This window comes from Zootoca vivipara, chromosome 7, assembly GCF_965207765.1.
Source record: "Zootoca vivipara chromosome 7, rZooViv2.hap1.1, whole genome shotgun sequence".
Taxonomy (NCBI): domain Eukaryota; kingdom Metazoa; phylum Chordata; class Lepidosauria; order Squamata; family Lacertidae; genus Zootoca; species Zootoca vivipara.
In genome coordinates this window covers 4,403,187-4,421,911 of record NC_142590.1, presented here as the reverse complement: position 1 = coordinate 4,421,911, position 18,725 = coordinate 4,403,187, and the positions used below count along the sequence as shown (strand labels likewise).

Genomic DNA, 18,725 nt, shown 5'->3' with positions numbered 1-18,725 from the left:
TCTTTAAAAATGTTTTGCCCTAAATAAGAAACCAAATAAGAAATAGCAGGAACTATAGCCTTTGCCTTCTACTCTTTGGGCGTGGGGTAGACACACTGGTGTTCAATCCCAGCTGTGTTTAAGAAAATGGATTTCTCCATTGATTTTATGGGCCGCTCTCACCTCTGTCCTTGGAGATACAGTGGTTACAAACACCTCGGGTTACATCGGACTTCCGGTTTACCGCCAGCGCTGGTTGGCGAGGAATCCTCGAGCTCTGAGGTTCCTGGCGCTGTGAGGGAGGGGGGAGCCACTAGAGCACCACGACCCCCCAAAAGAACCCCAGATTGAGCTTTCTGGGGGCGTGAGAGCTCAGCTGCGCCCCAAAGTGACTCCTCTGCTCCCCAGTAAGCTCTTTTTAAGAGTCCCGAGAGAGAGCAGAGTCAGAGTCGCGGGCGCCATTTTCGAGTATACCGCTACCCTCACAGAGCGAAGCTCCGAGCCAGCAGCGGAGGAGCGGTGGATTCCCCCCCCCAAAGGATTTGAAGACATTGGACACCGTGGGTAACAGAAAGAAATTAAAGAAAAAAAATTCAATTGAAAAGAATTTTCCACGGGAGGAGATTTAAACAGGAAGTCGATCTCCCCCATTGAGAGAACGGTGATGCAGTTAAGTTGCCTGCAGCCGGAGAGTTTGACAGGAATTTAATAACTTCCAAGGATTGGACTTAAAACCTTCCCCCTGAGGCAGGGTAAAGGGGAGAAGGATTGATTACATTAAAATCCCTGTAAAATTTTAAACTTGTACTGGGGGAAGCCCCCCCGGGGACTGGAGTCGGGTCCCTGGAGGGATCAGCCAGCCGCCATTATGACATCACAATAGGAAGGAATTTGTTTACCTCTTTGAGGCTGAGAACTGTTAACTTTAAAGAGAGCACAAATATAAGGCTGTGTACAAGAAGTTTGATAATGCTCTTTTCAGAAATGGACTTAAGATTTTAAAAATATGAACAAGAATTAAAAATGAGAGTTGATAACCAGATTGGATGTAAACTTTGTTTCTGAGGTTTGGAAATACAAACAGTGCCACTTCCTACATTGTAATCTGTGCAGTTCCCATGGAATTTGAGATGAGCAGGGTGTCAGTAGACACAACATAATCTTGATCTTTAGACTTTGTGGACTTTCAAAAACTTTTGGAATTGATTTTGGATGTGAGAGATGAATTGCGGCAGAATAATATACAGATTTGCAAAATAAGATAGAACTTTATGGAAAGTGAAGGTGGATTGGTTTCACTAGAGAATGAAGAGAAGCAAGATGAACAAGTGGACAATGTAAATGACTTTTCAAAAGAGGAGGAAGATCCATCAGTCCTGGACAATATAATTAAACTTAAAAAAGAGGAGGAAGAAGTATGGAATATTGTTCCCCCAGTGGGAGAGGGGGAACAAGACTTAAGTTTGATTAAAGGAGTCCTCAAAGAAGAACCAGCATGGAATAATTTCCTCCCAGTGAGAGAGGGAGGGCAGGATCCATGCTGGGGTCTGAGCTCAAGTGGAATAAAAATTGAGATAGGGCTGAAAAGTGGAAACATAGCTGGATGGTATTGTGCTACAGTTAGAAAATTTGGGGGGGGCAGCAGGGGACAAAGAAGGGAGAGTGGTGGATAGGTGGCGAAAGAGTGGGAGTGGGGTTAGGAGTAACAATGGGTTATTTTCTGATTGATTAAGATGGTCCGAAACTGGAACGTTTTATGGAGCTGGTTGAAGCATCTGGGAGACCCGGAGCCCAAGGGAAGAGGGTTAGAATTAGATAAAAGTGGTTAAAAGTTATTTTGATAGAAGAAATAATATTTGAATGTATGGAAAAATTTTGGGGTATAAATTGTGAGGCTAAAGGAAGAATTAGAGGTGGGTGGGAAAATAAATTTAGATTTGGATTAATTAATGAATTATAGGTTGAGGATAGTTGATGTTATTTTCCCCTCTGTGTAGATTAGAATTGTGAGATAATGGAAAAATTACGTTAGAATGATTTAAGATGATAAAGGAAAATTGCTTAATTTAGATTTAAAAATGGACCCAGTGTGTGTGTGTGTGGGGGGAATCGAGGAAGTCTACAATGTCAAGTTAATGTAAGAATTGATATGTTTCCCCTCCCCTTCTTTTTCTCTTTTGTTTATGTCATATTGCCATTTTTTTCTTTGTTTCTATTTTTGTGATTTTTTGTATTTTGAAATGTTTGAAAATCAATAAATATTATTTGAAAACAACAACAACAAACACCTCGGGTTACAAGCACTTCGGGTTATAGACTCTGCTAACCCGGAAGTAGTACCTCGGGTTAAGAACTTTACCTCCGGATGAGAGCAGAAATCGCATGGTGGTGGCACGGTGGCAGTGGGAGGCCCCATTAGCTAAAGTGCTACCTCAGGTTAAGAACGGTTTCAGGTTAAGAATGGACCTCCAGAACAAACTAAGTTCGTAACCAGGGGTACCACTGTATTTAAAAATAGTGTGAGCCAGGAAATGACCTATCCCCGCCACACCATTCTCTTGCCTCTCCATCCCAACAGGTTATTTGTTTCCTCTCAACAGTCAGTAAGCATTTTATGTCCACTGAAGATACTCAGTCCTTAATGGTCTAATTTTGTAGGTCTCCCCCTTTTAGGATTTCCCCTGGAGATATTTTTGTACTTGTGCAAACCTTGGAGTTTCCTTGAGCCTGCCAAAATCTCTCTTGTGAGTGGCTGCTGTCATTTGTCTATTTAAGCACAGACACTCTTCCTAGAAGATCAGAAATAGAATACAGAGTAGTTTCCAACTATCCATTAATGTGCAGACAATGTGTCACAGAATCCTTGGGTTAGGAGCCATTGTGGGGATGGGGTGGGTGGGTGAGAAGTCTATGCAGAAGGCCTAAGGGATACAAATGAATAACTGTGGAATAGAGTAACATTGGCACTAACGCTTGTTTATGATGGATGAGAGCACCAGTGGAGACACCAGCAAAAGAAGCAGCCCAAGGGAGTCGGTCATTCCAAATTTGATTTGGTCTCTGTTCCATCTTGTTTGGTCTTTCACTCGGCGGCTCATCATTGGATGGTCTGCAGTTCCTTACACTGTAATTGAAGGTCTGTTCCCCCCCCTCCCTCACATCTAGCTGCTTTCTTTTTCTTTTTCTTTTTGGATCAGATCAAATCTGCTTGGCTCAACTTCATGGAAAAAACCAACAACCCTGGGGTGATTGATAATGAAGTCAAAGCGAATGGGGAGGCGGGAAACATTTTACTGGTGTCAAGGGACCTGCAGGCAGCAGTGAGAAAAATGTCTCCCCTGGAGAGTGGCAGGAATATCCCTTCAAACATGACTGACCTCAGTCCATGGAATTTGGATGGCTTGCAAGCTTTTGGAGTGGTTTTTTTTTGGGGGGGGAGTGGTTTATCCTAGATGCACACAGGTTGGGAACCAAGATTTATTTTAAGACTTGAGGCTACCGAGCAGCGTTTCTGAGTTCCCCCGAGGAAATTACATTTTGCTTGTCTGTTTAGAATTGTGCCATAATAGGAACTTTCATTCCTTGTTCTCTTATTTCAGGATTATTTATGTGTCCGTGTGTGCTTATTACTTGGAGCATGTGAGAATGTGGCCATCACAGATCTCACCACACAGATGGAAGTCTTGCATCGGCTACAAATCCAGTTCTTTTCAGTGGAGTCAGTTAATCCACAGTACAAACGATCTAGAATAGGGAAATCCAAGTTGATTCAGGGGTTGTGTGAAAGAAAGCTGGGTCAGACCTTGCCTTCTATTTTTGTGGAAGTATTTGCTCCCTGTGAAAGAGTTATTCTTTTTCTCTGCTGCTTTCACAGGAAGCAAAAGAAGTTTGTTCAAAATTTGCTGGTTTGGGGCAAGAGTAGTGCTTACCTTTGACATGAGTCAACAGTGTGATGCAGCAGCTAAAAAAGCCAATGCAATTCTGGGCTGCATCAATAGGAGTATAGCGTCTAGATCAAGGGAAGTAATAGTACCACTGTATTCTGCTCTGGTCGGCCCTCACCTGGAGTACTGTGTCCAGTTCTGGGCACCACAGTCCAAGAAGGATACTGACAAGCTGGAACGTGTCCAGAGAAGGGCAACCAAAATGGTCAAAGGCCTGGAAACAATGCCTTATGGGGAATGGCTTAGGGAGCTGGGTATGTTTAGCCTGGAGAAGAGAAGGTTAAGGGGTGATATGATAGCCATGTTCTAATATATAAAAGGATGTCATATAGAGGAGGGAGAAAGGTTGTTTTCTGCTGCTCCAGAGAAGCGGACACGAAGTGATGGATTCAAGCTACAAGAAAGAAGATTCCACCTAAACATTAGGAAGAACTTCCTGACAGTAAGAGCTGTTCGACAGTGGAATTTGCTGCCAAGAAGTGTGGTGGAGTCTCCTTCTTTGGAGGTCTTTAAGCGGAGGCTTGACAGCCATCTGTCAAGAATGCTTTGATGGTGTTTCCTGCTTGGCAGGGGGTTGGACTGGATGGCCCTTGTGGTCTCTTCCAACTCTATGATTCTATGATTCTACCTTTATTTAAGTGAGCAAGGTAGCTGAGGGGGTCTTCTCTGCAGCTCATTTTTCTTTTAAAGCCCACTTTCAGCCATGGAAGGCATCCGGTCCAGCAGCGCTTCCTGAAATGACCATGGCACCACCACAGAACTTCACGCGGTCATTCCAGGAAGTACTGGGAGCCTGTGTGCAAGGAGCCACCTGCCAGGGTGAGCACAGACAGGGCTTTCCTTGAACCGTTTCTTAAAACCTTTTCTCTCTGCCACTCTTTCCAAATATATAGTCTGCCAGGAAGTTTGTCGTCATGCTAGCGTGAAGCTGTCCCTAGTAGAGACGCTGTTGAAGATACTGGGCTGTGCTCAAGACCCACTTCAAAGGAGAAGAGGTTTTAGGGATTCGGCACTGAGATTTAGGGACTAGCACTGGGATGGGCACCCAGGAAAAGGACTGCATGAATGCAAAGTGTTGTTACTACGGTAATTAATTTGTACTGTTTTGTGTTACCTCTCTCCTTCTCTCCGCAGGGCATATATGAGTGTGAAGGAGCTGAAGGAGACACTTCAGCTGAACAGCACTCACTTCCTCAATGTCTACTTTGCTAGCTCTGTGCGAGAGGAGCTGGCGGGTGCCGCCACCTGGCCCTGGGACAAGGATGCCCTCAGCCACCTGGGTAAGCCTAGCTCTTGGGTGCACCTGGAGATTGAGGGTCGCCCTCTGTTGCTGACCTTTGCAAAGAAGGTTCCTTGCAGACTTGCAGGCAGAATCGGTGCTATCCTGTCCTATTAGGTGACTGTCACTTAGGAATGGCACCAAGGGCCTGCACCTTCTCCCTTGCTGCCTTGCTGTTGGGAGGGATGAGGTGGGGAACTTTGGGTGGGTGGTGACAGGGTGAGCCAGACAGTGGGGCTGTTGTCCATGGCCGCTGGTTCCAAGCATGGGATCCCCCAAAGCACAGTTGCCCCTACTTACCCATCCCTCTGGGGACAACCCATTTTTGTTAGAAGACGTTTTGCAGCTTTCTGAGTGGGTTCCAATTACTTCTCCACCTGGTCATCCTCCAGAGCTGACTGTGAAGCTTTGCAGCCCCTTGTGGTACCCATAAACGGCTGCCTTAACTTGCTTCATGCCACCAGCCCCTCCCCCTTCCCTCCTTTCTTTGTGTGTTACCACTGGCCCTGTTGCAATTGTAAACATGCTTACCTGGAAGAAAATCCAACGGAAATGTATTGGATTTATTTCTCCAGTAATGTGCAGGTTGTATATAGTTCTTGGCACAGGATTTACATTTTTTTTTTAATGCACGTAATACATTTGGTTCCACTAATAGTACTTTGCCTTTGATTCAAAAGCAGATTTGTGATGTGGGAATTTTTGCAGCAGAGATCTAGTTCAGAGACTTCGAGAGTTCCTCATTCCCTTTTAGGAAGCATTTTCCAATGCACATGGCTTGGGTTTCTCAGGAATCTTGTAGATCTTTTCAAGATACCTGTTCACAAAGTTAAACACTGGACAGCTGCCCAAAAATGTTCACCAAACAGTTTCCTTTAGCTGCCTGATCTGGGGTGTTGAGCAAGCTTCTCATTCTTGATTCCCACTCTTTTTCTCCAGCACACCACACTTCACCTCAGGGACAACTTTCTGAGTTTCAAAGCCCCCTGAAGATCCTTCATCTCTTTTTCTTCCTACTTAGGGCAGGAATGTTCACCTGATGGTCTGTGGGCCATCAAAACCATTTTTCTTGCTCCTGCATGCCCTCACAATATTTATAGCAAATACAGTAACAAGTTTGACTAAACAGTCACCGATTTTTCTTTCGTCTTTTTTTAAATTCAAAAATTAAATATTGCAAAAATACTCTTTTTAGTATCACAGTGGAGTAAAGAGAAATGGAACCCATTTTTCTCCCACTTTAATTGGGGCAGACGGGAGAGGCCGTTTTTCTGGTGTTGATCACAAGCATATCCATTTTGGTCATTTCCAGAACTTTTAATTAGCTGTTCCTTAAGTAGGTGTGGCTGTTTACCATTGTTGAGCCAAAATACCCTTGACAGCTGTTATAAGATCTAAAAAACAACAACAAACCCTGGTCCTTCTGTGCATCAATAATTATCATCTGAATAATAACAAAACACGCAGTGTCTCAAGCCTCGCATTAACACTAATAATTTTGGGAAAGAACACATTAAAATCTGAGACAATTTTTTTTGTCTCTTATTGGCTTTGATAGAGCTTTCCGCCATTAATCTGAATACTCCTTCCTATAATGTGTCATCCAATCCAATGGCCATCAACACAACTTGAGGCAGTGAATGCCTTATATGACTTATTAAGCAATATATTTCTTTTAACTGAATCTGTTGCTCAACCATTTCATCGGGTGACTTCAGGTTGTGTTTTTATGGGGGGGGGGGAAGAAGTCTCCCATATTGACCACTTACTGCTAGATGCCACATACTTTACTGCAGAGCCTTGTCATCTGAAGAGAAACCAGTTTTGTTTGGATTGGCACAATATACTTTAGACTCCAGTGTGAATCCTGAAAATGCAAAGGTTGGCCGTCCTCTAGCACATACTACTGACCCAGATACTTGAGGGCCATAACATCAGGTCTTGTTGCAGAGCCATCAGAACTGACCTTTCAGCTTAGTTGGTTACAGCCAAAAGTTCAGGGGTGTTGACTTGTGTGGCTAAGTGCTTGCTTAAGTACCGTACTTGTAGCCTGCTGGGGTTTTTTTTTATGAAGACCTTAATTCCCCATGTGGTAAATTCTCTGCTCTTGAAGGGAAGCCAAAGTTTTGGCCTTTGACAAGCTAGGATTATTAGCTTGCTGAGGTTTTGATCTCTAAGCAAAGGCCATCATGAACTCACTCCACACCTCTTAACTTTCATGTCTGATGGGTGGCCCTGGCCTTTGTGCAGTCACTTGCTGACCCCTTAGAAGTTTTTTGTTGTTTAAATCAAAGCTGATTCATAACAAGTCCACAAGTAAAGTAAATGAACTGGCCAGCATGGTACCTGGAAGGGGGAGGTATGATTGCTATAGATGATATCCCAGTGCAGCAGAAGCTTTAAAAACTATTCCACCCCACTTTCCCAGAGACCTTGGGAGGCCAATTTGGCCCTTGCAATATGCAGAAATTTTCACACAGGAGAGGGATCACAGAGAACGGGCAACCTTTCCCCCATTAAATGAAATTTGTGTGTGTGTGTGTTCACCCAGTTTGAAAACAACCTAGCAGTCTTGGAGAAAGTGGGGATTGAGCACAAGGTTGCCAAGACACTTCTCAGCAGTAGCTGGCTCTCTCCCGCTCATATTTTCTCCAGTGGAAAGGGTTTCAAGTTTCTACTTGAAGGTGGGAATAGTAGGTTTTGAGGCCCCTTGTGCCCTCAGCAATCAGACTCACTTTGCTGTTTGCTGTTAGTGGTTGACACAGCGGGATTATGGCTGGGCTCTAACATCCCATTAACTTAGCTATTAGCAAGGTTTTCTTTCTTCACTCACTCACATTCCTCCCCTTTGCTTTCAGCAAGGGAGCCTCCTGTCTCAGACTGGGGTTTGGCTGGGAAATCAGCCTCAGTTTTCTTTTCCTGGTTTAATTTTTGCTTGTTAGCTAAGGAGGTCCCCGTTCAGTGAATGGATTTCTCCTGCATGCCGTCTTGCCATGCAAAAATGAAAGGTGAGCTGGCCATTCGATCTGTCGAAAAGTGTTTCTTTAAGCAGGGTCAAATACTGTCAAATAAGGTTGATTTGCCAAGGGGAGAACTGTGTTAGCAAAGGCATTTATTGTGACAAAAACTTTGGGGAGGAGAGCCCCCTTTTTGGGGAGGAGAGCCCACTTATGGCAAAATATTAACACATTGATTTTTCAGAATTCTAAATAGTGTGACTTAGTCATTATGAAAAAAAGCAACCCAAGTTCACCTTTTATAACTAAAAAGAGTTATTATTTATAGGCAACAGTGTTTCGATTCGTATGTATGATATTTAAAAGACGGTTCCTGGCCTGTATCCCATGGCCTTAGATATTAGAAACAAGGATGGAATAATGAAGTGACATTGTATGCATTTGCTCTTTCAGGCGGTGTGGTCCTCAATCCGGCCTATTATGGTATGCCGGGTCATACAAATACCATGATCCATGAAGTGGGACACATCCTAGGACTCTACCATGTCTTTAAAGGAGTAAATGAAAGGGAATCCTGTGATGACCTGTGCAGGGAGACGACACCATCCATGGAGACTGGAGATCTTTGTGCCGATACAGCACCTACTCCCAAAAGCAAACGCTGTCGGGATCCAGATCCGACCAATGACACCTGTGGCCAGACTCACTTCTCTGGAACTCCCTTCAACAATTATATGAGCTACACAGGTAAGGAGGGGGGGGACTTTTGCTTCATGAGGTTCAGAGATGGGCTTCAGATGAATGGCCTGTTAGCCTTTTCGTCTAGTGAGATGCTAAGAACCTCTGCATTCATTGTCAGAATAGTAAGTTGGAAGGTCTCATGATTTAACAGATAAGCATTAGGTAAAGAAAAGAGGGCTGTGGTTTTGAAAATCTCAGTAATCAAAACAAGCATCACATGCATTTTGTTTCCAGATCTCATGAATTCTAAATCTCCACACCCTTTCAAAGGTTTTTTTTAAAAGCTTCTCATCACCTAGGAACTACTAGTGGGAGGGATCTTGTTCACTGCAACTGGCGGAAAGGCTCAGCTAGAGAAATAGAGCTTGCCCACCCACCACCAGTCATGTGCAATTTGTTTTGCAGTTCCAATATTTCAATGTATTTTCATCATGGCCCAATGACCAGATCTCATAAAGGTAAAGGTAAAGGGACCCCTGACCATTAGGTCCAGTCGTGACCGGCTCTGGGGTTGTGGCGCTCATCTCACGTTATTAGCCGAGGGAGCCGGCGTACAGCTTCCAGGTCATGTGGCCAGCATGACTAAGCCGCTTCTGGCGAACCAGAGCAGCACATGGAAACGTTGTTTACCTTCCCGCTGTAGCGGTTCCTATTTATCTACTTTCACTTTGATGTGCTTTCGAACTGCTAGATGTGCAAGAGCTGGGACAGCAACGGGAGCTCACCCCGTCGTGGGGATTCGAACCGCTGACCTTCTGACCGGCAAGCCCTAGGCTCTGTGGTTTAACCCACAGCGCTCCCTGCGTCCCTAACTGGATCTCAGAGTTGACAGTAAAAAATAAATTTGGCTATCCTGTATCTGCTCCAGAGTAATGACATAACAACACAGTGACTAGCCAGAATTATGAATGGAGGTCAGAACTATAAGTAAAATTCTGCCGGAACCAATGTGTTTTGCCTGCACATTTAAAAGCAGAGGGAGCCTGGTAGACTAACCCCAGTGAAGATGAGACCCAGTCAAGGGTCACCTCTGTTTTGTGCCTACTTGCCAGATCTCCACTGGTTACAGAATATGGGGAACAGTCTGAGGCAGATCTTAAGGCCTGAGCCTGTTCATATGGGAAAAGGCAGTTCTTAACGTTCGGAGTGAGAGCCCGTGTGGTATAGTAGTTAAGAGCAGTAGACTCATAATCTGGGGAACTGGGTTCGCATCTCTACTCCTCCACATGCAGCTGCTGGGTGACCTTGGGCTAGTCACACTTCTTTGAAGTCTCTCAGCCCCACTCACCTCACAGAGTGTTTGTTGTGGGGGAGGAAGGGGAAAGGAGAATGTTAGCCAGGCCCGGCTCTAGGGGTAGTCTCGGTGGCGCGGGGCGCCAGGGTGCCGGGAAGGCAGGGGGCGCTGCGCGCTGCACCCGCCCACTAAGGTGGGGGGCGCCGGAGCGATCTCCGTGCCAGGGCGCCCGACCTACTTGAGACAGCCCTGATGTTAGCGGCTTTGAGACTCCTTCGGGTAGGACTCCAAACTCTTCTTCTTCTTCTGAGTCATAGGCCATTTAAATGTTAGCTCCAGCACCTTGAGGGGCTCTGCAAGACTGACTACTGCTCTGTTAGTCTTTTCCTGGTTCACTTTGCTAGCAGGGGCAACTGATGGGAGGGGAAGGCAATAAATGGGGGCTGGGAAGGCTATCTATACGTACCTCAAATCTATATGTAAGTAGATAAATTCATTTAAGAAGGGTCTCCTAAAATGTCCCTTACCCTAAGAACTGTATATGAGCAAAATTCGTTTAAAGGCAAGGTTTACTCACTCAAAAATATGCAGTATGAACAGTTGTGTGTAAGACAATCTTCAGCAGGCTTCCCCAAACTAAGGCCCAGGGGCTGGATGCGGCCCGCGAGGCTCTTTTATGCGCCGCTGGCACCCCCCACCGCCCACTGATGCCTCATGCTCTTAACGGCACGGCTGCCCACTTCCGGGTTGCCAGAGCATCGGAAATAGCTTGTGTGCATGCACAAGTGTCATTTACGGCATGCTTCTGGGTTGGAGAAGGCCCGTGTGCATGCGCACAAGCTATTTCTGGTGTTCCGGTGACCCGGAAGTGCGCTGGAAATCATGTGTGCACATGCATATGGGTGCACGCTCCCGCGTGCTCTGGCCCACAGCGCAATTGGCGCTGGCAGCACCGGCCCTCGGCGACGTAAGTTTGGGGACCCCTGATCTACAGCATTAGAGACAGACAATCCCTGTATATGCTGTAGACATAGTCAACACTGAAATCAAGGGTGTGTTTCTGCACTTAGAGGGTGCTACTGCCTTTGTGAGAAGAGCCCATGTTTTCTTGTGAATTGCTTGCTTCCATTTGGTGACCTTTCCTCTGGCCTGCATCCTGCATCTGGTGTCCTTTTGACCTGACCCCTCTGTTGTGGTTGGCCTCTGTTGTGGTTGGCAGACACCCTGCTACAAAACCAACAGCACCAGCCCATGAAAGTCCCTTTGAATTCCCTGGGGCTTACTCCCAGGTAAGTGTGTAAAAGCATTACAGCCCGAGGCATCTACACCTTTGAGGTCACAATTCTATGCAGAAGCAAGTTCCACAGAGTGGGTATTATTTCTCAGGAAATGGGCATTCCTCTTTGGCAAGCTCTTTAAAGGAACCAAAAAAGCAAAGCAAAGAAGACGGCAGTGAGCTATGGATGCAATGAGCTAGCAATCCTCATCCAATTGTGTGGAAGGGAGGGAGGGAGAGGACAGAAAAGGGTACCGTGGAAATTAATGTAATTACACGTAATTTAGCTTTGTTATAGTTGGTAGGACTGCCAACGGGGAAAAAAATATGACCCATCTTACTTCTATGCTGCTTTGGGCAGCTTGATCTGTGGGAATAAGCAGAGAAGCATATGAGGATTATGGGCTTGAATTTAATGGAGAAGATTAATCTGTAGGAGTGACCTGATGGAAGGTAGAGAGCAGATCCTATGTATAGCTAGTGCCAGGAACTATGGATTCTGTTTTCATAAGTGCAACGTCAAAAGTTGTATTTGAGTTTCTGCCTGGCCCTCTTAGCTCTGCTGCCCTGGCTCTGAGCTTTGGGGCTGGGTTCACTCATCTCTCATCCTGGCTGATTACAACTATTTGTTTTCAAGAGTCATGCATTCATCGCTGAGCTTTTGAGCTTCCTTCTTCGAAATGCCTGCCCTGTGTCTTTAGTGTTCCTTGATGTTGAAGGCAACATTCCTGGCTATTCATGAAGAAGAAGTATTGAGCTTACTTAGCACCTGTGATGATATTAAGCAGTTGCTGAAGGACTGCCATCTGTTGGCAAACGGATGGCATAACATGCCCTGAGAATTTGTACTTTCCTCTCTGGAGTGGACATAGATAGGAGTGGGATAGATGGTTCATTTCATTTCTGGTCCATGTCCCTTTCAGATGTGGAAACTCTACATTTGCTAGGGATGAAGGAGGGATTCAATTCAGCTAGCATTTATAGGCAAACCTACAAAATTTTCACTTTTCCAAACAGTATGAGGAGCAGCTTTCTATGTGCTTTGCATTAACAAAATCTGGACTTCTTATTTTTTTGAAGTGGCCCTCTGACTCCCTCATCATTATGTGAATCTTGAGGAAATCCAAAGGCACTTAAATTGCTTCAGGATGTGGCCTGATAGAATTCCTCATGCATCCCTATGACGGGGGTGTGTGTGTTAGCAAATTGGAAAAGAATTCAGATGAATTTTAGGATTGTGTGAGTTGATGCAGATGAAAGGCTTCATGTGAAAAGTGACTGGAGAAAAATTGTCTACTGCATCTCTTGTGGAGACGGCAAGACGGCAATGGGTTTAATCACAGCAAATAAATATTTGGAAAATATTCTCAATTATTATGAATGTTTTAGCAGTGGATCAAGATGTTTTAGTGAGATTTTGGGACATCCTTCCTTAGTGGTTTTCAAAAGAGGGCTGGGCCTTCCTTGCCTCAGCTGTTAGCTGGGAGACTGAAGAGCCTCAGCAAAGCCCAGCTGTGCCTCTGGCTCACGAGGAGACCCTCTCCTGAGTCCATAGAGGATGTCCCCATTGGGTTCAAGGGAGGGGGGTCTCCTTGTGAGCCCTTGTTATAACCACATTGCTTATAGGATCAGACAGGTCCTGTGTGTTCTGTAGATATGGAGTGGGTCAGGGGTAATAATATCTAGCTGTTTAATTTGCAAGAATGAAAGGCTTACGGTAGCAGAGGAAAAAATAATACCATCAAATATTATATTAGAAATTCAAGACTAAAGGACATAACAGTGTGAAATGTTTATAATTTGGCAAGACCAGGCTTCAGCTGAGAATGGAAATGGTTCAGAAGAGGGCAGCCCATCTCTTCTTAGTCACCTGCGTCTTGCTCTGTTTCTGGTATCAGAGGCTGGCAGTGTTGTGCAAACGTCAGGTCCCCAAAGTCTTTAAAGGGTCCACCTTTGTTCCACCAAACTTTTTAAGTAAAGGACGCCTGGGAGGATCAGAGACACATTGAATGCTATCTCACCTTACACACCACCCATTGCAGAGCATTTTCATAGTCTCCTAGACACGCCCAGCCCAAGGCATTTTGGAACCTGCCACAAACCACAAAATGGCATCTCCCCCCCCCCCCGCCACCTCCCTGCCAGGGAAGAAGGGATGAGTAAAGATCTACATTGGGAACGAGGGAAGAAAGATCTAGATCTGCTACCCCTGTAGAACTTGCTGCCTGAGGCAGCCGTCTTAGAGTGGTCTTATGGTTGGGCCGGCCCAGCTTCTGGGAAGAAAGGGACTAAATCTGGGTAATACCATTTCAGATGGCAAGCCAGGGCTCACATGACTGAATGCTCCTCCGTGAGGTATGGAACTCCCTGCCCATAGCACACCATGGAGATGTGTCCTCAACTAGTCTCTCCCCCCCCAGCATGCTAGTTTCTTTAATATGGAAGCAATTTTTCTTTGGATGAGCTTTTCCTCTTGTATTGTTTTGATTGCAGACATGGTTTCATAGTCCTGACATGTTCCCACCTGAGGATTCTCTTTAAAGCAGTATCATACCCTTTAAAGAGGCATGGCTTCCCACAAAGGATCTTTGTAACTGTAGTTGGTTAAAGGTGACTTGTTAGGCGAACCCTATTTCCCCCAGACAGCTATGATTCTCAAGAGTTCTTAGGGAAGAGGGATTTATTATTAAACCACTCTGAGGAGAGAAATGCGGGGGGGGGGGGTGTTCTCCTAACTGTGGTAATGTTCAGGGATGCGGGAAAGGTTATATGATTTACTAGCTGGCCCGGCCACGCATTGCTGTGGTTCTTTCCTGTGATCCCCCCACTCTGTCCGGACACATGACTTATCCTGCCCCTCCTCCCCCACCCCCTGGTTCATCCCTGTGACTGCCCCCACCCTGTCCTGACCCATGAGCTATCGAGCCCCCACCCCTCTGGCACATCCCTGTGACTGCCCCCACCCTGTCCTGACCCATGATCTATCGAGCCCCCTTCGCCGCAGCACATCCATGTGACTGACCCCACTATGTCCTGACCCATGAGCTATCGAGCCCCCTCCTCCCCCACCCCCTGTCTGAGCACTCTGTTGTCTCCGGGAAGTGTTGGCCCCTCCCCCTGTTTCTCCATATCTTGGCCCCCACCCTTTGAGAAGGAACTGTCAGATTTGGGGTTCTATTTCCCAGCATACACTTTTCTCTGAGCCCTCTGTTGTCCCTGGGGAGTGTTGGCCCCTCCCCCCTGTATCTCCATACATTGGCTACTGCGCACGCATCGTGTGTGTGTGTGTGTGTGTGTGTGTGTGTGTGTGTGTATATATACACACACATACATACATATATATATATATATGAAATAAGGACACGAGAAACAAGTTACTATTATTTTATTTTATTTAGGGGGTTGTCATTTATTTTTGTGGGTATTGTATGATTTGGGCGTTGTTGTGTGTTTTGTGGTTTGTTTGTTTGTTTGTTTTGGTTATTTGGATTTTCTAATTTTGGAGTCGGTGTTTTGAATGTAGGATGTGGTGTTGGTTTGAGGACTTAAACTGGGGAGAGAAAGTGCATGGTTGTTGTTGTTTTTAAAGACGCAGAGGCTGGCAATCAGTCATAATATAAAGCCTAGGTTAGAGGGGCACAACTGCCCTTACTTAAAATGGCCACCGTAGCCTCGCATGTGACACAACACCCACTAAATTAAAAAGCAAAAACCCCTCACCGTGCCCCCAAGTGCGTATTAGGGGAAAATAGAACCGCCGACCTTCTGGTCGGCAAGCCTTAGGCTCAGTGGTTTAGACCACAGCACCACCTGGGTCCCTTTTCAGGCAGTATGATACTGCTTTAAATGGAAACTGCAGATGGGGCCTCAGTGTGAGCTAAGCTTCCTAAGCACCTGTGTTTTGAAAGGCTGCACTGCCCCAGAATCTTCTCTGATGTACAGAGTATTCTGGGAGGAGCACAGGGGTGGAAGACCAGGTCAATGTTTGAGGCACACGAAGCCTACCTGCCCCCTTGAACCAAGGGATCTCTTGCCCAGACTCCCCCCACCCTCGCCTCCCTACCATCTAGCACTACGCTTCAGTTGCTTCACCAGCTTGCTTCTCTTTCTCCCGCAGATGACAATTGCACAGACAGTTTCACCCCAAACCAAGTGGCTCGGATGCACTGCTATCTGGATTTGGTATACCAGCAGTGGAGTCAGGGCAGGAGGCCCACCCCTATCCCCCTGCCAGCGGTGGTCATTGGGCAGAGCCAGGATACCCTCACCATACACTGGCCACCCCCTCTTAGTGGGGTGCTTTATGAAAGGTAAGAGAGGAGTCTTTGGGGAAGGGGAGGAAGGCTGTTGTAGCTGAGTGTGTACGCAAGGGGAAAAGAACATCTCCGTTAATTAGTCTTGCAGAGTTTTCAAGGACTGCCAGTCCCCCTGCTCTTTGTTTCCAAGAGTCATATTTTTCTGTTCTTCCTTTGTTTCAGCTGTGAACACTCCCCAATACCATGCAGCTTTGCAACCTTTGCCTTTAATATTCCCCTTCCCCAACTGCTGGCATCCCTTTGTCTTCACTTGCCCCGCTCCTGGGGAGCCTGGGGAGATGCCCTCATGCCACATAGGATGCCAGCAGCAAAGTGTTGCTGCCTTTTAAAGCCACGAGGCAGAATATAAATGAAATGTAAATAAAAATTAAATACAAATAAAACCTCTCCCTTTTGGTCCTTCCCAGAATTTACACAACTGTTAGCTTGGGATATCAAAGGAATCAGTCAGAATTGACTATCCTTTCCTCCACCTATTCAGCTGCCATTGCACCACAGACTCTTGGTGTGACAGCTATTTACTTTAAATTCTCTACGTTGTTGTTCCTGTTGTTGTTTGTGTGTGTGTGTGTTTTACATACACTATACGTAACTAGGTACGTAAATTCCTTTGCAGATATGTTGTTTACATATTTGCTGATGTAAACAGGTGCCTTTTCCCTTTCCTTGTTTCTGCTGAAATCTCCCCCCGTCCAGTTCAGTTGGGTGGGAATTAGAGTGTGTGTTCCTGGTGTTGAGCAGTTGGGACAGATTAGGGATTCTGCTGGTTTACCACCCGCTTTGCTGCCCAGCAGTCTTTTGGGGGGCTTCAACATCCATACCGAGGTGACCGGCTCTGGGGTGGCTCAGGACATCATGGCTGCCATGATGACCATGGGGCTGTCCCAATGCCAATGGCCCAACACACGTGGCAAGCCACACTCTGGACCTTATTTTCTCAACTGGGCAGGAAGAGGGTGATATTGGCATCAGTCCCTTATCATGATCAGATCACTTCCTGATGATGGTTAGGCTTTCAGCACCTTTTTTAAAATGTTTATTGCAGATTTTCTGATTACATATATAGGTAGCAATCATTATTCATTATACATAAATCACATACAGCGCTAAAAATAAAAAATAAAAAAGAATAAAAAACCAACATCTCTTTCTGTTATCACTCATTAATAACTTCGACTTTCCCGTCCGGAAGATGATGTTTTGTCTACTTCCATTTTGAGTCTCAAATTTCATGGAAGAGGAAAGATGGTGCTAATTCTTGTAGTCAAAGTTCTAATCTTAAGTTTTTTATCTGGACTGGTTCTGGCTCTAATTTTCACCTCAATTTCTGCTTTTTTAAATCCATACTGAAGAAGGTTCCCAGCCTTGCTGTTTTGACAGATTTAACACTACAGTTCAATAGTTCACGACAATAACAAGCTTCCTTTCTTTCCCTTTATGACGCCACAATAAGAACTCGTCCAAGCCTCCTGGAGCTTGCTCCCAGCTTACAGGAGGGTCTTTCAGACTTCAACGACTTTAGATTGCAGGATTTCCACTCTTTTAATTACCTCCCCTTGCACTGCAACAAAAGGGAGATTTCTAGGTCCGCTTCTAAAGGAAATTGTATCTTCCTGTCTGATGTTTCGGCTGCAGGCAAGCTAGCTGCGTCACAGTCACTCGGGGGGGGGGGGATCGACCTCCGTACTTTTAAATCCCTTCCCCTGGCCAAATTCTTCTCAAAACCAATTAATAAATTGTACTCACAGTCCAAATATTCCAATTTAGGAGGTATCTGCTGCTCAAATTAACGTCGGCTCAGAGCTTCGCACTGTTTAGGTAGCAATCGACCCGAGGCTCCGTCTCCACTCTGCCTACTCTCAGGGCTCTTAACGAGCTTCCCGGACAGCGAGGGGGACTTTATGGAGCACTGCCGGGTGTCCACATCCTCAGAAAGCCCGATCTGAGGTTTTCCCGGGGGGGGGGCACTGCGCTCCAATGGCACCCCGCCCAAACAGCGCAGGGACCTCGGAGACTGAGGTTTCCCCTGCCGATCATTAATGGCCGCAGACCGGAAGTCTGGCTTTCAGCACCTTTCCCCCTCCACAGAGGCAGGAAACCTATTAGGCTGGTCTGCCCTCAGAGACTAATGGAGTCAATGGGCTTCCAGGAAGCTCTGGGGGATTTCCCGCCCGATAGGACTGATGCTCCTGTCGAAACTCTGGCTGACCCTCTGGAACAACCGAATGGCTCAGACCAGTGACACAATCACTCCTGTGCACCCTCTTTCACTTTGTGGAGCCCGTTTGACTCCTTGGCATACTCCAGAGCTTAGAACGATGAAACAAGCTGGGAGATGGCTTGAATGCAAGTGGAGGAAAGATCCATCTGAATGCAACCAAACAATGGCGAGGGCTAATCACCGAGTCTACCTAGTGGCAGTGAAAGTGGCAAAGAATGCTAAATGGTGGTTAATTAGAATTGGAAGCCAAAACACTTGATCTCCTTGTGCCAGTGTGAGGGTATATAAACAGTATTACTTTGTTTTCTTTCAGTTTTTTTAATTAAAAAAATGCTTTGTAGGTGGAATAAATAATCATTTTTCTGATCCTTAATGAAGCCCAAAATCTGTAGTCTGAGGGTGAGGCAGGTTCCTCACACAGTTGGACTGTGGCTCTGCATGTGTTTTTCCCAGATTTTGTGAAATACATGTGGCTTTCCTATGTGAAAATACCTGTGTAGGCAAATGCTCTTGCTTGGAACAGCCTGCCATGGCAGATACATTATGCAGATCTTCCTTTTGACCCCCCCCCCCCGGTGTGTGAGGTGTTCCCTCCCATACTACCCTCACGTACTTGTTTTGATGGGGAAATGATTATTTGAACATGTGTACCTTGGGGGAAGCTGAACTTGGCCTTCAGTGTAGGAATTCCAGAATGCAAAGAAAAGTGATAAAGATGAGCTGGTGATTCTTCTCACTTGTTTTCCAGTTGGCAACAACCTTCTCTGAGGCTTTATGT

At 45.8% G+C, this 18,725-nt stretch overlaps 1 protein-coding gene across 1 annotated transcript in view; it reads left to right on the top strand.

Annotated features, from left to right (window-relative positions):
- Positions 1-18,725, top strand: part of PAPPA2 (pappalysin 2) — a 133,999-nt gene that overhangs the window by 32,475 nt on the left and 82,799 nt on the right. Inside the window, exons 3-5 of the mRNA XM_035123579.3 lie at positions 5,058-5,203; positions 8,613-8,906; positions 15,528-15,720. Of these exons, the coding sequence (XP_034979470.3) occupies positions 5,058-5,203; positions 8,613-8,906; positions 15,528-15,720 (633 nt within the window). The remainder of the gene's footprint in view (positions 1-5,057; positions 5,204-8,612; positions 8,907-15,527; positions 15,721-18,725) is intronic.